The sequence below is a fragment of the Pseudorca crassidens genome, chromosome 15 (genome assembly GCF_039906515.1).
Source record: "Pseudorca crassidens isolate mPseCra1 chromosome 15, mPseCra1.hap1, whole genome shotgun sequence".
NCBI classification, from domain to species: domain Eukaryota; kingdom Metazoa; phylum Chordata; class Mammalia; order Artiodactyla; family Delphinidae; genus Pseudorca; species Pseudorca crassidens.
In genome coordinates, this window is record NC_090310.1 from 586,677 (window position 1) to 602,411 (window position 15,735).

At 62.8% G+C, this 15,735-nt stretch overlaps 2 protein-coding genes across 4 annotated transcripts in view; one reads left to right on the forward strand and one right to left on the reverse strand.

Annotated features, from left to right (window-relative positions):
* C15H7orf50 (chromosome 15 C7orf50 homolog) overlaps window positions 1-15,735 on the reverse strand; it is a 95,723-nt gene that overhangs the window by 25,597 nt on the left and 54,391 nt on the right. The window lies entirely within an intron of this gene.
* On the forward strand, window positions 2,599-14,431 carry GPR146 (G protein-coupled receptor 146). Its single transcript, XM_067705275.1, has 2 exons — window positions 2,599-2,730; window positions 12,299-14,431. Exon 2 carries the CDS (start codon window positions 12,305-12,307, stop codon window positions 13,298-13,300), a length of 996 nt encoding a protein of 331 aa, XP_067561376.1. The 5' UTR covers window positions 2,599-2,730; window positions 12,299-12,304; the 3' UTR covers window positions 13,301-14,431.

The window sequence follows — 15,735 nt, forward strand, 5'->3', positions numbered from 1 at the left end:
CGCAGCTCGGGCAGGGCTGACACCGGGTGCCGCTCCACTGCCCTCCTGGAGTCTGGGTGGTCCCCGCGCCAGGCTGCACGCTGAGGGCAGGGGCCCTGTCACACACCCACCCCGGGCACCTCTCACATTAATAATGGGGAGGATCTGCTTCCACGGAGGACAGAAGAGGTCCCGCGGAGGCCGAGTAGGGTGGGATTTAGAAAGGAGGGGGAGGCAGTGAGGCAACTGCGCTGACAAGGGTGACGACCCAGGACGACCACACAGAAACCACGGGCCCAGCTGTCAACTGACGCCCACCCCCGGCCCCTCCAGGGTGGGACTCAGGTTCTCACCAGACCCTCACGCTTCCTTACCAAAGTCAACTACCGGGGCCTGAGCAACACGACTTACAGTAACAGAGCCACAGAGACATCAAAACACACAACCTCACTACAAGAACTAATAAGGGAACTTTAAACGTTCCTTGCCCTTGACCCACGTTTCACATAGAATCACATTTCCTCGTAGGTGTGAAACTCCTAAAAAGGTGCATCTCCTAAACGTGCAGAACTCCTAAAAAGAAAGACCCACCTGCCTTGTCGGTGAGGGCAGCCGTCACCCTCCCCGCCCCTGAGGGAAGGACCAAGTGCGGCCCCCGCAGCAGGTGACCCTCGAGTCCCTGACCAGCAGTCCAGAGCCCCCCGCGTGGGATCGACTGCCGCTCGAGGACAACCGGGGAAGACGAGTCTCAAGACTGGTGAGCAGTCTCCATCCACGGAGAGTCATGCCCATGACCCCAGCAGAGCACTGGCCGGAGTCTCTGCTGCACAGTGTGGCGCAGTTAGGGCACCAGCCTTGTGAACACGGCGCGTGCAGCTACAAAGGTAGAGGCCTGGGGCCTGGGAGCACTTCACTGCTCCTTGGGGGCCTCAACCAGCGAGCAGGGGAGGCCGACTCCTCGCGGTTTTCAAAAGTCAACACCAGACGATGCAGTTGGAAACCCAGGAACCAGGACCAGCTTCCCACACCTCCCACCCCCAGGACGGTACAGCTGTCCCTGCAGACACCTGGGTCTTGCCCAGGAGTTGGCCTGAACTCTGGGAGCAGCTAGCAGCAGGCCACAGAGCTGGGGCCCCACGGAGCGTGTTTACATTCCCCAGCTAGGGAACGCTGATCTGGGCTCAGCTGGAGGGTGGGTCCTCTTTGAAGATCCCCCGACACACACAGACTCTGCCATTCTCCCTGGCCGGGGCCTGCTTGGTGGAGGAAGTCTTTCTCTGCAGATAAGGCAATGGGGTGACCCGAGGGCTGAGGGGCTGGGACGGGGCTGAACGCCTGCTTTTCCCAGTTACGATCAGCAGCTCACCAGGCGTGGGCACCCGTGGGCAGACCTTGTTGAGCCTGGCATTCCAGGGACTCTGACCAGGAATTCTGGGGTCCTAGGCCTCTCAAAAAAGTAGACAACAACACGTCTTAGGCAGATCGCTAGGACGACGCAAAGTCCCAAGCCCTGATGGAGAAAGCAGAGGCCACCTGAGTGCGAATTCCGGCTCCACTCTGCTGCATGACCCCGGCGCGCTGCTGAAGTTTTCTGAACCTCAGTACAATTTAAAGTGAGCAGGGCGCCGCACTCCGTTGATGGTAAGGCGCATTTCCTCACTTTGACGACCCTAAGAGCAGCACGCTTCTTACAGCAGACAGCGTCCGACTGTTTTCTTGTAGCGGTCCATAACGTTTTGGCGTGCGCAACGCGCACGGAGTCTCCGACTTGATGAAACATGGCGCATATACCTTGAAAGGCTGCTCTGAGGGCCCAGAACAGAAGCTGGCACACAGCCCGTAGTCCCTCGCTGCTGGATGTCAGTGCCGGCTAACGGGATTAGCCTTCCCACGGCTGGATGCCTGCCTGCTGCCACAAAGACCTGGTGTTGGCATGGCGAGCTAGTTACGGTAATGACAACGGGGCCAAGGGGAAGGTGGGGGCCCCAGGGGTCTGTACATGACCCTGACAGAGAGCGAGAGGCAGTCTGGTCCCCCAGCTGACCCCCAACTTCCCTCTCCGATCCCTTGGTCAGGAAGCTGTCCTGTCAAGCAGGATGGCCCAAGGTGGAGCCCTGAGCCCAGCCGGCAGGACCATGACACCCAGGGCCAGCCTTGGTTACTATTCCCATCATTCCTGTTCCGTCCACCCCTGGTCACACAGCACACGTGGATTTTCAGAAATGTTCTTAGCTCTGGAGCCAGATCGCGTTGCCAGGAGCACTATTACAGCACAAGCCTTAGAGCAGAGAAAACGACCTTGTTCTGTAACTTTCCCAACACCCAATTAGAACAGCAGCTACGGAATTAATGAGGCTGCAAACAGTGCACTGTCTCTTTAAATGGTTTTCCTGCGGCCAGTTGTTTACAAAGAAATTCCTCAGGCCAGGAAGTAGGAGGTGAACCTGGAGCCAGCAACCACACTTGGGGAAGAGGAGCAGGTGCGCCTGGCAGGCCCCGATTACAACCTCCGAGGGCGGGGTGTCTGTCCCCGGCGGATTAGAGCGCGTTCTGACTCAGCAATCTGGCCCGCCCAGGACCTCGGCCGGCCACCGGCGCGCCCCCGGGGGCGGGGCGGGGCGGGGCGGGAGCGGCGCGGTCACGTGTGTACACAGGCCCGCGCGGCGTGCGCGCCGTCAGCCCCGCCGCCTCTCTCGGAGCCCCGAGCTGCCCCCCTCGCGGCGACTGCGCGGTCCGCGGCCCAGCGAGCCGGTGAGTGGGCGCCGAACGCGGGGCGGGGCGGGGGCGGATGGGCACACTCGGGGTCTCGGCCCGCGCGGCAGTAGCACGGGACGCAGCGGCCCGGGGCCGGTGCTCCGCTCTGAGCTCTGACTTTCGGGTCCCCTCGGCCCCGCCCGGGCACTGTCCCCCGGCGGGTGGGAGCGCTGTCCCCGCCCGTGGCTGCCCTCCAGCCGTGCAGAGCCCAGCCGGCCGGGGCCGCTGCCCTGCGGTCATTCACCTGTCCGGGGCAGCTGAGAGCTGCTGGCCGCGTAGGAGGCTCAGCAACACCGCCGGCTCCTCACATGTCCTGCCGGGGACCGACCGCCTGCTCCTGGGTCACCGTGGTTGTAACTTTCGTCCCCTTTTATGATTACAAAATCTTAGGAACTTCTGGAGCAACGTCTAAATGGAAATATCAAGTGTCGTTAATGGTCTAGGACACTTGATAAAAAGATAAAAACCCCTGGGCATAAGGCTCCTTCAAAACTTGAGAAGAAGGCAGTGCCCCAGCCTCTGAGCGCCCATCTGCCCAGGACCAGAAACCCAACACCAAGTTAATGACATGAACACGGTAGCCGGGTTCATGGTCTCAGTGGGGCCCTGGTCTCAGTGTCGCAGTCTGTCCGGGCTTTGGGGAGACAGAGGGTGCGTCTGGACCTGACGGACTGTTCCCCCATCGCTGGATGTGCGCTCACTTGGCAGCTCCAGGCCACCTGCCGACAACCAGCTCCGTGCCTCTGCGAGCAGCGGCCCCCTCCTCCCCGCTCTGTTTGCAGCATCTAGCGGGGCTGGCCTTCAGTCACCCGGGGGCGAGCAGCCTGCTTTCCAGGCCTCTGCAGACGCGAGAGTGTGAACACGAAGACTCTGACCATGCTCCAGGCCGCCCACGCGTAAGGGGGACCAGACACTAACACTACCGTCGCAACTGGCTCCCCACCAGGGCGCCACTGAGAGGGAAAAGAGGCCCTATTGAAAATTATGCTGAGGGGACGGCCACACACTCCATGACCCGCTGCAGGGTCCAGCTCCCCACACCGGAACCTCTAGTATCTTCCTAAATGAAAAAGTCCTCTCTAAGATAACAGGCTTTGAAAAACCATAGCTTCATCTGGTGAGTGCGTACTGTGCCGAGTCACGGAGAGGAAGCTGGGGGGGCCCTGCCCTTGACCACTGCTGTCCTGCCTCCCTGGGGGGTAGGGAAACACCCTGAGACGAGCACAGCATTAGTTCTGCACTGACTTGGGGTCCCTGAACTCAGAAGCCCCTGGCAGGCAGGTGACGGGAGAAAGGCACGCAGAGCCGCCGGATGTGGGCGTGTGGGGTTTTAGGTTAGAACGGAGAGCTGCTTATACCTATTATATAACGAAAAAGTGACATGCTTGCAAAGATCCCTGCCAGGAAGCACGCGTGCATGATTGCCGGTGGGAAGACGGACCGGCCGCTTTCCGGGGCAGGGAGGGGAAGGTGCTCCTTGGGCAAGCTGCATCCATCCTCCAGGCCCTAGCATGTCATCTAGACCCTGAAAATACAACCTGCCGCCGGCAGGTTGCACCCCAGGGCTTGTCTGGGGTGAGGGCTGCTGTGCTCTGCGCAGGACACACCCAGGCTGCTCCCTCCTTCGGCAGAGCGCCCAGCTACCTCCCCCTGCTCGCCGCCGGCTCCTCAGCGCTCTATGGCTCAAGCCTCTTGCACGACTGGGCCACACCAGGCTGCGTCTGTCCACGGGGTCTCACAGGCCCGGGACCCCAGAACACCAGCCAGGCATCAAAGAGCAGAAGGGACTCAGTGTAGGGAGTAAAAGCAAACTTTCTAATTTGAGAAGCTAGAACGTGATGCTGCCAAGGGGCCGAGTTCGACCCCCAAGACCTGCCAACAGAACACCCCTTGAGTAGCGGAGGGACAGGGGGGCACGGGCCGCCTGTCCCATGCGACCCCGCGGGTCCCCTTCCTCCCACACACGCGGTGGGAGGGCGGAGCGCACCTAGGAGGTTCCCAGTTTTAATGAGAACCGAGGAAGGCTGTTACACCAAGTGTAATGGGCGTTCCTCCCTTGGAAAGAACCACGGGCAGCGATAAGATCTGTGGCTCCGAGCACCCCCCAGGTAAGAGCACACCAGGGAGAGGCAGGGCGGGGTGGGGGAGCCCAGCAGGGTGCCGGGCTGCGGAGCCTGAGCGGAGGCCCGGTCTGTTCTCCGTGTGGCCATTGAATTTCTGAGCGAGTCTTCCTGGTTCTGTTTTCCCCTGGTTGAGATTACCTGCAAGGAGCACTAGCCTCAAACCAAGGTAGTCAGTGGACAAGAAAAAGGCAAGAAACCAGAGCTCCACAAACAAGAGAACACGTGTCCCATATTCTCCCAGGGTGAAGAGCCTGGGAGCCCGGGCGGGCGTCCCGGGCCGTTGGTCCCCGTTCCTGCAGCCCTTCCCGAGCGGCGGATGTGCCGTTCTCTCCCACGGAGAGCCAGAGGCAGCTCGGTTTATGCCTGAGGCAGGCTGCCTGGTTCACACTCACCACTCTTCGGTTCAGAACCTTAAAAAGCAACAGGCTACAAAAATCAGGACACCCCATCTACATAATGGACCGTTTCTTATCACAGCCAGGAAGGCGCAGCGTCTGTGACAGGAATCAGAGGCGTAAGCTCTCTACATTGAAGACCTATGAAAACATCAGCCTTTCCGGAGCGTCTGGCTCCTACCAGCTGCATGTTAATTGTAGCTAGAGCCTCTATCCACTGTTACAAAAGGAAATAAACATTCAGGAGTCGTTTTCAAAGCATTTTGAGGGCTCCAGAGCATTCAGCTGAAGTCCAGGTATTACCGTGCGCGCGGGTCTCCAGGACTAAAGCCAGGCCGAGCCGCACTGCCCAGGCACTTTGGGGAAAAGCCTGTGACACCATCTCAGGCCTCCTCTTCCCGGACACAGCCAGCCAGGCTGCAGGGCACGGATCAAGGAATGCTCCCCCTTCAGGGAGCTCTCGGCAGGTGGGAACAGACGAGTGCAGTGGGACAAGTTCAGCGACCTCGGACGGGGGTTAGCTGGTTCTGCGGGCTGTGGGCGTGCACACGCTCACACTCGTGCATGCGCACACGCTCACTCAGGACCCCCTGCCCACCACAGCCGCCCGCTCCCCGCCCCCTGCCAGGTTGCTGCTCTGACGTGCTCCTGGCATCCTCCAATTTCCACAGAGATCACCGTGCACTGTAGCCCTGAATTTGAGCAAGGTTTTTAGTTACCTGTGGACATTCACTTTTCAAGGGTTGGTTTATACCGTTCTGGGTTCTTTTTTAAAAAAAAAAAAAAATCATGGAAGAAAGACGCTGACATCGGGCCTCAAAACACTTCCAGCAGCTAGCCCAACTGACGTGCAGTCCTTGCCAGCAGAGAATGAAAGAAGGGACGGCGGAGCATCTGTAAGCAGGGGTGCCACTGGGGTGGAGACCAGCCCCATGGGGCTGGGACCCCAGCTCAGCGAGCGCAGCCCCAGAGACTCGCCGCCTGTGTTGTTACCGAGGCCCTAGTGGGGTCCCAGGGACTCTGAGCTGTGATGTGGGGTCTGATGGGGCCCGCAGCCTCTCCCCGTGAGAACTCGCACTCAGCCTGTGCCCGCGCTCAAGCTCTCTGTCCTCTCTCCGCCAGCTTCCTCTCCCCACGTGTCAGTTGGCAGAGAGTCTGAGTGAGAGTTCACGCAGCAGCTTCCTCTGCAGTAACGGACCGTGGAGGAGGATGAGGAACTGCAGCCCACTGCGCACGCCGGGGGCTGGCCAGGCTCATCCGCTGACCGCACGTACTCCACCCTCGCGACAACCTCCTGACCCAGGGACCAAAGCCAGGCAGCTGTGAGCAGGGTGCCCAGGGAGCCCGGTCCTCAGCCATGTGGAGTCCCGGTCTCGGCCCCTCGGCCCAGTTCACAGGCCACTGCTTGGTTCCCTCGCAGCCCTCGGGCAAGAGCTCTCAGCAGGCAGTGTGGGTCCCTCCGAGGGGAGGACTGAGTCAGGCAGGGGGCGCACCCGAGCTGCCTTCTCTAAGTATAAAAGCAGGGCCCTCGGTGCAGCAGGGCTTGGACGTGCGCCCCGTGGCCCCAGGTCCCCAGGTGGGCACCGCTTCACGGCTGCCCCGGCTGTTCCGCTCCATTGACCAGGCCTGTGGCCAGTCCCCCGCCAGGGCCCCGCAGTCACCGATCCTTGGGGGGGAGCTGCTGCCTCACTGCGCTGCCCCCACGCCCTGGACACCGCGGCCCCTCCTGGGCTTCAGGGCTTCCTGGGCCGCTGAGCAGAGGCTGGCCTGTCAGCTCACTTTCCCTGAGGCCCAGCCACGCCCACCTAGAGCGGGCCTCCACACTAAGCCCGCAAGACCCTCTCGGCCCACATGTGACTCCAGTACCCACCCAGGCCACAGGGCCATCCGACGGCCTCCTGGGTGCCAGAGAGAGCGGCAGACATCCTGGAAGTGCCTGCTCAGGGCCCAGAGCAGAGCAGGGACCATCTTCTCCAGAATTGAAGACAGCAGGAGAGCTGCCCTGGGGTGCTCGGCCAGCGCCGCACACTCTGCGCTCATGTCAGCATGCACCTTGGAGCCCGGCGGCTGTGGGTTTTCCTCTCGTGGTGTCTCCGCTCCTCCCCGCCCGAGCCTGGAGCAGACAGCTCTTCAGTGCCATGCCGATGACCCCGCCAAAGAGCCTCCCGCCCAGCACAGCCGGGGGAGCTCCCACCCGAGGGGCACACAGCGTGACCACGGGGTGGCTGAGCCTTCCCGGGGCTGGAAGTTGGAGAGTCTGGGAGAACATCTTCTTGAAAGATAATTATTGGAACCCAGAGAGGGTCTTGGAAGAAAACTATCAGTACTTCTGTGCACGGGAACATCTGTGATGAATGACACTCACTCCAGTTGAGGGTCAAGGAAGAGAGGGGGCTCTAGAGACAGCTGAGTCCTCAGAAACGGGTGCGGTGGGACAGAACCCCGAAACGGCTCCGTGCCCTGGGCCTCCCGTGGAGACAAAACCACTACTTCCACGTCCGGCAGCCCCGAGCAGGGCTCGCCCTGCCTGCCCCGTTGGAGGTGGCCGCCCTATCACCATGCCCTTCCGATGGGCTAGCTTGAGGTCAGTGGCAGTGCCGCTGCCCAGGTACCACAGGTGGATGCCAGCTTGTCTGACCGTGAACCTCTGGCCTTGGGGCCTCAGCCTGGTTCACTCCAGAGGGCAAGGCCACTGGGGCCCGAGAGGGGACCCTCTGTGCTGTGGCAGTGGTGACCTTGGCTGTGTTCCCTTGAAGGCTTTCCTCAGCCCCCGGTGCCGCACACGCAGCAGGTGGGCAGGGAGGCCTGAGAGCGTCCCCATCACACTCAGAAAGCAGCAGCCCCAGCAGGCCACGCGCAGGCCAGCTCGTTGATCGGGCCCAACGCCGCCCGACTTCCTGGTCCTCTCAGATTCTCTGAAAAAAGCATGATTTTTGAGCTCCAGCCTCTCCCGAGGCTACCCTCTTGTGCCATGCATGCAGCCAAGCCTGCAGAGAAAGACCCTGAACAGGTGCTTCAGTGTCAGGGGCAACGTTCTGAGCCAGCTGAGCCCCCCGCCCACAGAGATGACCTCCACCCTGGAGTCTCAGGCCGGCGGTGCCCTCCCGCGGGCGAGGTACTCTCTGCTCTGCCAGGCTGGCCACCCTCCTCTCTCCTCTCCACTGCTGGCCCCAAGCCTGGAACCACCCTGGCCCGAAGCTAAGGACCTCTCCATCCCCTCGAACAAGACTGGCCAGACGCCCGCCGCACAGCAGCCACGCCGGGACCAGGCAGGGGAGCGGACGTGGTGAAAGCCGCCGTGCTGGCAGGGCCGAGGCTGCTGCTTCAGGAGCATAATCAGAAACAAGACAGCGGGGATGCAAGTCACCTTTAGATCAGTGATCAATCCCCTTATAGGAGGAACAGGATAAAGCTGTAACGGGACCACCGCGGACAGCCCGAGGCGCATGCCAGGCCCAGCCTGCGGAGCTGCTTCCCGCTTCTCTGCCGGGCCAGGACACTGGTGCCGACCAGCCCGCTCCCCCGGCCCAGGGCCACACGCCGGCCGGAGCAGATGATCAGGGCTCGGCGGTCCTCCCACTGGCATCGCTGTGATCCCCGAGGCAACACGCCTGCACGCGTCAGGCGCAGCCCTGCTCTGTGGACCGAGGCTGGTTGCAGCCCTGGCTCGGCACGCCTGCCGCAGAAGAGAGGCGACCGCGCACACACCTGTATGTTCCCTGGGCCCAGCGGAGGGAAGTCAGGCAGGGTCCCTGGGAGGAGGCCAGGATCCCAACCAGGCAAAAGAGAGGTTCGGGCATGGAACCGGGACCCAGCTGGGCTGGCAGGAGTGGGAGTCCACGGAGGGCCCCTGGGTGCAGTCCCGTGGGAGGACAGGAGGTCGGGGCCACTCCTGGTGTCTCGTCTGACGAAGGGGCTGTGGACGAGACCTGGTGTGGGCGCTGCAACTGGGTGCTGGTGCCGGAGGAGGCATGGGGGAGATTTGGAGAGTGGAGACACAGCGAAAGCATGAGAGGAAGGTGGCCACCCCGGCCAGCGAGTCTGGAGGCGGGCCCGGAGGAGGCGAGGCGGGAGGGCAGCCGGACAGGACAGAGCCGGGAGGACAGGACAGAGCTGGGAGGACGGGGCAGAGCCGGGAGGACAGGGCAGAGCTGGCGGGGGCGGGGGGGGGGGGGAGGGGGGAGGGCGTGAGGGCACAGAAGAGGGCAGGCCCGGGAGCATCGAGGGGCCCAGCGGGCAGCAGCGCGGGCAGCTCTTTCCAGGAGGTGTCAGGTAGGCCCCAAGGACAGGGCGACAGGACCAGCCTGTTCCTAAGGCCAGCCTGGACAAGAGGCCACTGGGGTCCTTGCTTGCGCTGACCCCTGGAGCTGAGAGGACTGCAGCAGGTGACGGGGCCGTCAGAAGTTGGATTATTAATCCTGCCACTTGGGGAGAATGTGGCAGCTTTCAGAATGAAAAGCGCCAAACGCTCCACATTCGGCACCACCAGGGACAGCCCACCGAGGCACCGGGGAGAAGGAGCCCAGCCACTCAGGGCCTACCTGGCCTCTTCTCTCCTGCCTCTGGGAGGGGCAGGACCACAGAGAGGGCCCTTCCTGGAATCCTGGTCTCTGCGCTGGCAGCCGTTCCAGTTCCTCTTTCTCGGGAAGGAAGTGAACAGAGCTGGTAACTGGAAAGACAGCCCAGCCCAGCCCAGCCCTGTGGAGGGGGTGAGCCAAGCCATTGTTCTCAGGCCCCCTCCTCACAGGGCCTGGGGGTGCGGGGGTGGGGAGGAGGGTCTTGTTCCCAGATTCCTGCACTTGCAAAACCAGAGCACAAAGGGAAGTGGGGGGACCGCAGGCGGCGAGGGGAGGAGGCAGGGCCAGTCTGCGGCCAGCAGGGCAGGGCACCCTGCAGGAGTAGCACCGGGACCTGGACAGGGCAGGATGGCCGCCCCCACCACCGTCCTCGGGATACCCGGCTGGGCTTCGAGCGGGCCTGACCGGCTGCCCTGCCGCCGGGGCGGGCAGTCACTTCCCGACATGACCGCTGCTCTCCCGCCAGGCTCACTGCCGCTCGGCAGGTCTGGGGGTGTCACAGTGCCACGTGCCAAGCGTCCCCAAATGAGATCCCCCAGCTCCCCTGCAAGCCCACAGGCACCGCCCGCGCAGTCTTGAGCCAGGTGGCCCCCCACCCACGGCCTGCAAGTGTCCCAGTGACACGTCCCCTCGGTGCCAGCGGTGTCACCCGTCTGCTTCCTTCCCTTCTTCTCACTCTGCGTGCCCACGCAGGTGAGGATGGGCCTCCCCACTTCAGAAAACGCCAGGCACCTTCCTCTGTGCATGAGGCGGCCCCCCCAGCAGGTGTCCCTGCCCTGGGCCCTCTGAATGACACCTGGAGACCAGGGGCCTCCAGGAAGAACGTAGGAACAAGAAGCAAAAATGGACGGAAAGCAAGTGCAAACTGGTACTTTGAGCTCGCGATCTGCACCTGAAATCAGAAGTGTCCTCACGGTTCATAACTAAGAGGACGCACGCAGAGCTGCTTGTAGCTCATGGGGCAGGGTTTCTAAGTTATGTGTTTATGAACTGCCGGAACACAAACTCGGGCAGGTTCTTAATCTAAAACCCGGCACTGACTCCTGAGACACTCACAGCCCCTCTCGGGCCGAGAGAGCCAGCCGTACGAGCACATGAGTGTGTGAAGGAAATTCTCAGTAGGCTGACTCCACGTGACCACCTCCCAAGAACGGAGCCATTTTTCAGCCAGGGCAGGGCCCCTGGCAGCAGCTCTGCCCCTCCTCCGACAGTGCTCCCCCTGCCCTCCTTGGCCGTGGCCCACGAGCCCACAGGGCCCCCCTTCTGTCCTTGGTTTCCGAGAACCTCTGCTCAGTTGACTTCCCCTGGCTGAGCCCGCCCTCCACATGGATGGGGACCCCCAGGAGGGGCGGGGGCGCCAGCGGACCCGCCGTGGGGCCATGGGGGGAGCCAGAGGGCAGGGCTGCCCATCCCACACGCTGGTCCTTCCAGACACAACCCTCGCGCCTCAAACTGGCTGGAAACAGAGAGGGAAGAGCCGTTGCACCCGCCCCGGGAGGAGGGGCGTCACGAGAACCCACAGATGGACGCCCACGCGTGCAGAGATGTGGCCCAGGCACCAGGAGACGTGGGGCCCGGAGTGAGGCAGGGCAGGCATGGCAGGAGAGTGAGAGTGTGTGGACGGCAGGAGGGTAGGGACTGAGGCCCAGGGGCCGCTGGACGCCCTGCGAGCCATGTGAGGCCAGAGTGGACGGGGACCAGGCCGCAGGCTGGTCACAGCATGCACAGGCCGCTCTGGTGGACCGGCTCCCCGGCCCCCAGCCACTTTCCAGGCCGTGGCTCAGCAGGCAGGAGCCTGCAGGCATTTGGGACAGAGATGGGAGAGAGCGAGCCAGCACTGAGTCGGCAAGAAGAGGACGCAGAGGGCTCCGAGGACCCCACGAGGGCGTGTCACCTGCCTGGAGCGCCCGCCGGCTCCCCTGACCCCAGGACTCTGGAGGGAGGACCCGTGTCCCTGCAGCGGCCGTGCCCCTCCCAGATGTGACGGAGCCGGCAGGAGGGCAGCACCTCGGGACCTGCGTCACCCCGACCCGGCACGCCTCGGCCCAGACACAGGACGGCGGGGAGGGTGGAGCAGGGTGATCGCAGGATTCCGCGACTGATGTGGGAAACCAGGGATGCGCCGGCAGGGCTGCAGCTCCCACCGAGGGGGCTGACGGGGCCGCGGGAGGCCAGGCCTCGGGTCCACCCCCTCCTCTCCAGGCTTTTGTCACCATGGCCCACCCAGTCACCACCCATCACCAAAAGGTGACAGCAGGCACGTTATGGCTCCAAGAGCTGTACGTTTCCCTGGCAAACGGGGCCAGGGAGGCTCCCGCGGCCAGTAGGGTCCTCACAGCTTCCAGCCACGCCACCTTGCGACCACAGAAAACACGCATGCGGCAGTTTCTGGCCGTCCCAGCTGGTTCAGGGGGCAGGGAGGGGCCCAGGTCCGGTGGAGGGCAGGACTCACGCGCTGCTCTCCCCACAGCCCGCCATGTGGAGCTGCCCACTCAACGGCACGGGCGGCGAGGACCAGCTCCCCTGCCAGCACGTCCAGCGGGCCCTGTCCGCCCTCTCGCTGCTCTACCTGCTTGTCGGCGTCCCCCTCGGCCTCGGCTACAATGCCCTGCTGCTGCTGGTCAACCTGCACGACCCGGGCGGTATGACCATGCCCGACGTCTACTTCGCCAACATGGCCGCGGCCGGCCTGGTCCTCGGCGCCCTGGCGCCTGCGCACCTGCTGGGCCCCGGCGCCGCCGGCTGGGCCGTGTGGGACGCGGGCAGCGAGGTCCACGTCACGCTGCTGGTGCTGTTCAACGTGGCGGCGCTGGTGACCCTGTACTCCACGGCGCTGCTGGCCCTCGACTGCTACATCGAGCGGGCACTGCCGCGCACCTACATGTCGAGCGTCTACAACACCAGGCACGTGTGCGGCTTCGTGTGGGGCGGTGCCCTGCTCACCGGCTTCTCCTCCCTGCTCTTCTACATCTGCGGCCACGTGGCTGCCAGGCTGGCCGAGTGCTCCCAGGTGCGGCACACGGAGGCGGCCGACGCCATCATGCTGCTCAGCGGGTACCTGGTGCCCGTCCTGGCCGTGCTGTACGCGCTCGTGCTCCTCACGCGGATCCGGAAGGAGGACACGCCACTCGACCGGGACGCGGGCCAGCCGGACCCCTCGGCGCACAGGCTGCTGGTGGCCACCGTGTGTGTGCAGTTCGGGCTCTGGACACCCCACTACCTGACGCTCCTGGGGCGCACGGTCCTGGCTGCGCGGGGGAGGCCAGCGGACGGGCACCACCTGGGGGCGCTGCTCCTCGCCAAGGACCTGTCCAGGTTCCTGGCCTTCGCCAGCAGCGCTGTGGTGCCGCTTCTTTACCGCCACATGGACAGAAACTTCCCCGGCAAACTCCGGCGGCTGATGAAGAAGCTGCAACGTGGGCCCCAGAGCTGCTCCTTGGACGAAGCGGGGGCACAGCCGGCGATGGCGTAGACGCTGCTCCACGGGCCTCGGCCAACCGAGGGGCAGACGGCGCGTGGCAGAAGGCACAGCCCGCAGGGACCGGGTCCCCCGCGCCCGCTGCTTGCTCCCCCCCCCCCCCCCCCCGCGTCCAGGAGACTTGCTGGCCCTGCATCACCCGCTCCCTCCCTCCCTCTCCCCAGGAGACCAGGCAGAGCCAGGCGAGTCCCCCACAAGAAGCCACCCTCAGGCCGAGGCCGTGATGTCCGAGCAGCAGGTGCCAGGCGTGAGGATGAGCTGGGCCATCGGGGTACCTGGCCGCCCGCAGGGTGTGTGCTTGTCTCCTACGGGCGCCTTTCTGGTCCACGCCTGCAGCAGCCTGCTTCCCTCAGCCTCACGTCTGGCTTTCAAATGAGTGATGAAAATCTAACGCCACTATTTATACTTTGTATTGTTAAAATACTCCATCCCCCCTCCCTCTTGTTTTGTTGTGTATGAAGAGACGTTTGGTAGGAAAGTCAGAAGGTATTAAAATGAAGGAGACACACGGAAGCGCACTCGGGGGATGGGTGGGTGGTGGGCTCGCGGGGCCGGAGCTGCTGGCGACTTGCGTGCATGCGGACGTGGTGGGCGAAGAGTCCGGACGGGGCCTCTCCTGACCCTAGGTGTGCCCCCGGGTCACGTCTGCTGTCGCTGGGCCTGCGTGGGTCTGTCCTAAACAAGTCCCCAAAGCGCACAAAAGTAAATAAACTGAAGGAAGAAAAGTGCTGTTAGGATTTCTAACCTAACCCGAAAGCCGATGGGACTGCCGACGGGAAAGAGGGATTTGGACAGGCGGGCGTCACTGGGGCCACAAGGGTGCTGCCTGCTCCCGGGACAGACAGACGAGACGGTACAGACCAGATGACCTGACCAGACGGGGCGGGGCGCAGAGGAGCCTCCCTTCCCCCACCCCAAGTCTTCACGAAGAAATTACTGCCCCACAACCCTCTGACCCTCAGTTCTGAAACCCCCAAACTCCCTAGAAACAAAGATTCGGTTTTCAAGTTCGCAGCAAAGGTACGAGGGTACCTTTCTGAGGAAAGATGAATGTGATGGTGGGCGCTGCCCCAGCCCCTGGGCTTCTGCCACATAAATACATGCATGTTCACTTCTGACCACCCAGCTGCCCCGAGGAGGAGGCTGGCTCTTTTCTGTGGCATCTACCGGGGAAATCGCCCCATTTGGTCCCAGTCTCTTGGGAAGTTGAGCCCTGAGTGAGCTGCAGTGCTTTTCTACGTGCAGACTGTTTCCCCTCCCGGCTGAAGAGCCTGTGCAGAAAAGCACAGACACACACTGGATGCCGGGGATGGTCCCCACCCTGCCCGACGTGGCCCTGGGGATGGTTCTGGACAGTAAACCTCGGGGATGGGGAGGGAGGGACTGAAGAGGTGTCTGGGTGGCTCCGGTCGGTGACAAGAGCACAGCTGCCTCCAGGGCCCCGGGCTGTGGTGGGATTTGTCTTCAAATTCCCCATCCCCTCGGCTCCTCCAGCAGCTGCCCCAGCAGTGGGCTGTGCTGAGGGCGCCCCACAGGGTCCCGGCAGGTACGGCAGCCCCGTGGGAGCTGAGAATAAAAGCCCACCCCCACCCCCCGCTTCCCTTTCTGCTCTTTGCTCCCACGGCTCCTGGGAAAAGATAAACCCCCAGCGCCCAGATCTCTGCCTGCAGTCCTGCACCGCTCAGCCCAGCTGGTCTTCCCCAAACAGGACGGGGGGCCTGAAATCACTTTATTTCTGATCAATTTCTCAGTGGCTTTGGTCGCAAGCTGTCTAGTCTCTGGGGGCCTCCTGGGTGGGGAGGTGTCAGACAGCAGCAGCCACGCGTTTCTGTCCCTCCCCCGTCCCGGCGTCCACCTCTACTGGTGACAGAGGGACATAGTGGGGTCTCAGCTGCAGGCCCCTCTGCTGCATCTCAGATCCCCCCCCCAGGGCCCCCGCACCTCAGGGCACAAGCCCACCTTCGCCTCGGCCGCTGGTGCCACAACACAGAACCTACTTTCTGTGGACATTTGCTTGACGATCTCATGCTGAATTCACCTCGGTCACTTCCTGCCGTCCCAGTATGTTTGGTTTGATTCCCAGTACTCCTGCCACGCTGCCAAACACTGCAGTGAACTTTGGAGCCCTTCTGATTTGGGGGCTCGGGGTGGTGTGGCCGTGGACTCGAGCCACTTAGAAGAGAAGGAGGAGCTACTTGGAAAAAGCCAAGGTGAAGGGTACACTCAGTCCTTTTTTTTTCATCTCTCTGTGTGTTTTAATTAATTTATTTATTTTGGCCGCACGGCATGTGGGATCTTAGTGCCCTGACCAGGGATTGAACCCATGCCCCCTGCAGTGGAAGCAGAATCTAACCGCTGGACCACCGGGGAAGTCCCCTCAATCCTGTTTTCTTAACTTACCAGTCCTATATTCTTCAAATGCATTTGCA

What these genes read in the sequence shown, in the direction of transcription:
- GPR146 (XM_067705275.1), top strand. Translation starts at nt 12,305, where the DNA reads ATGTGGAGCTGCCCACTCAACGGCACGGGCGGCGAGGACCAGCTCCCC.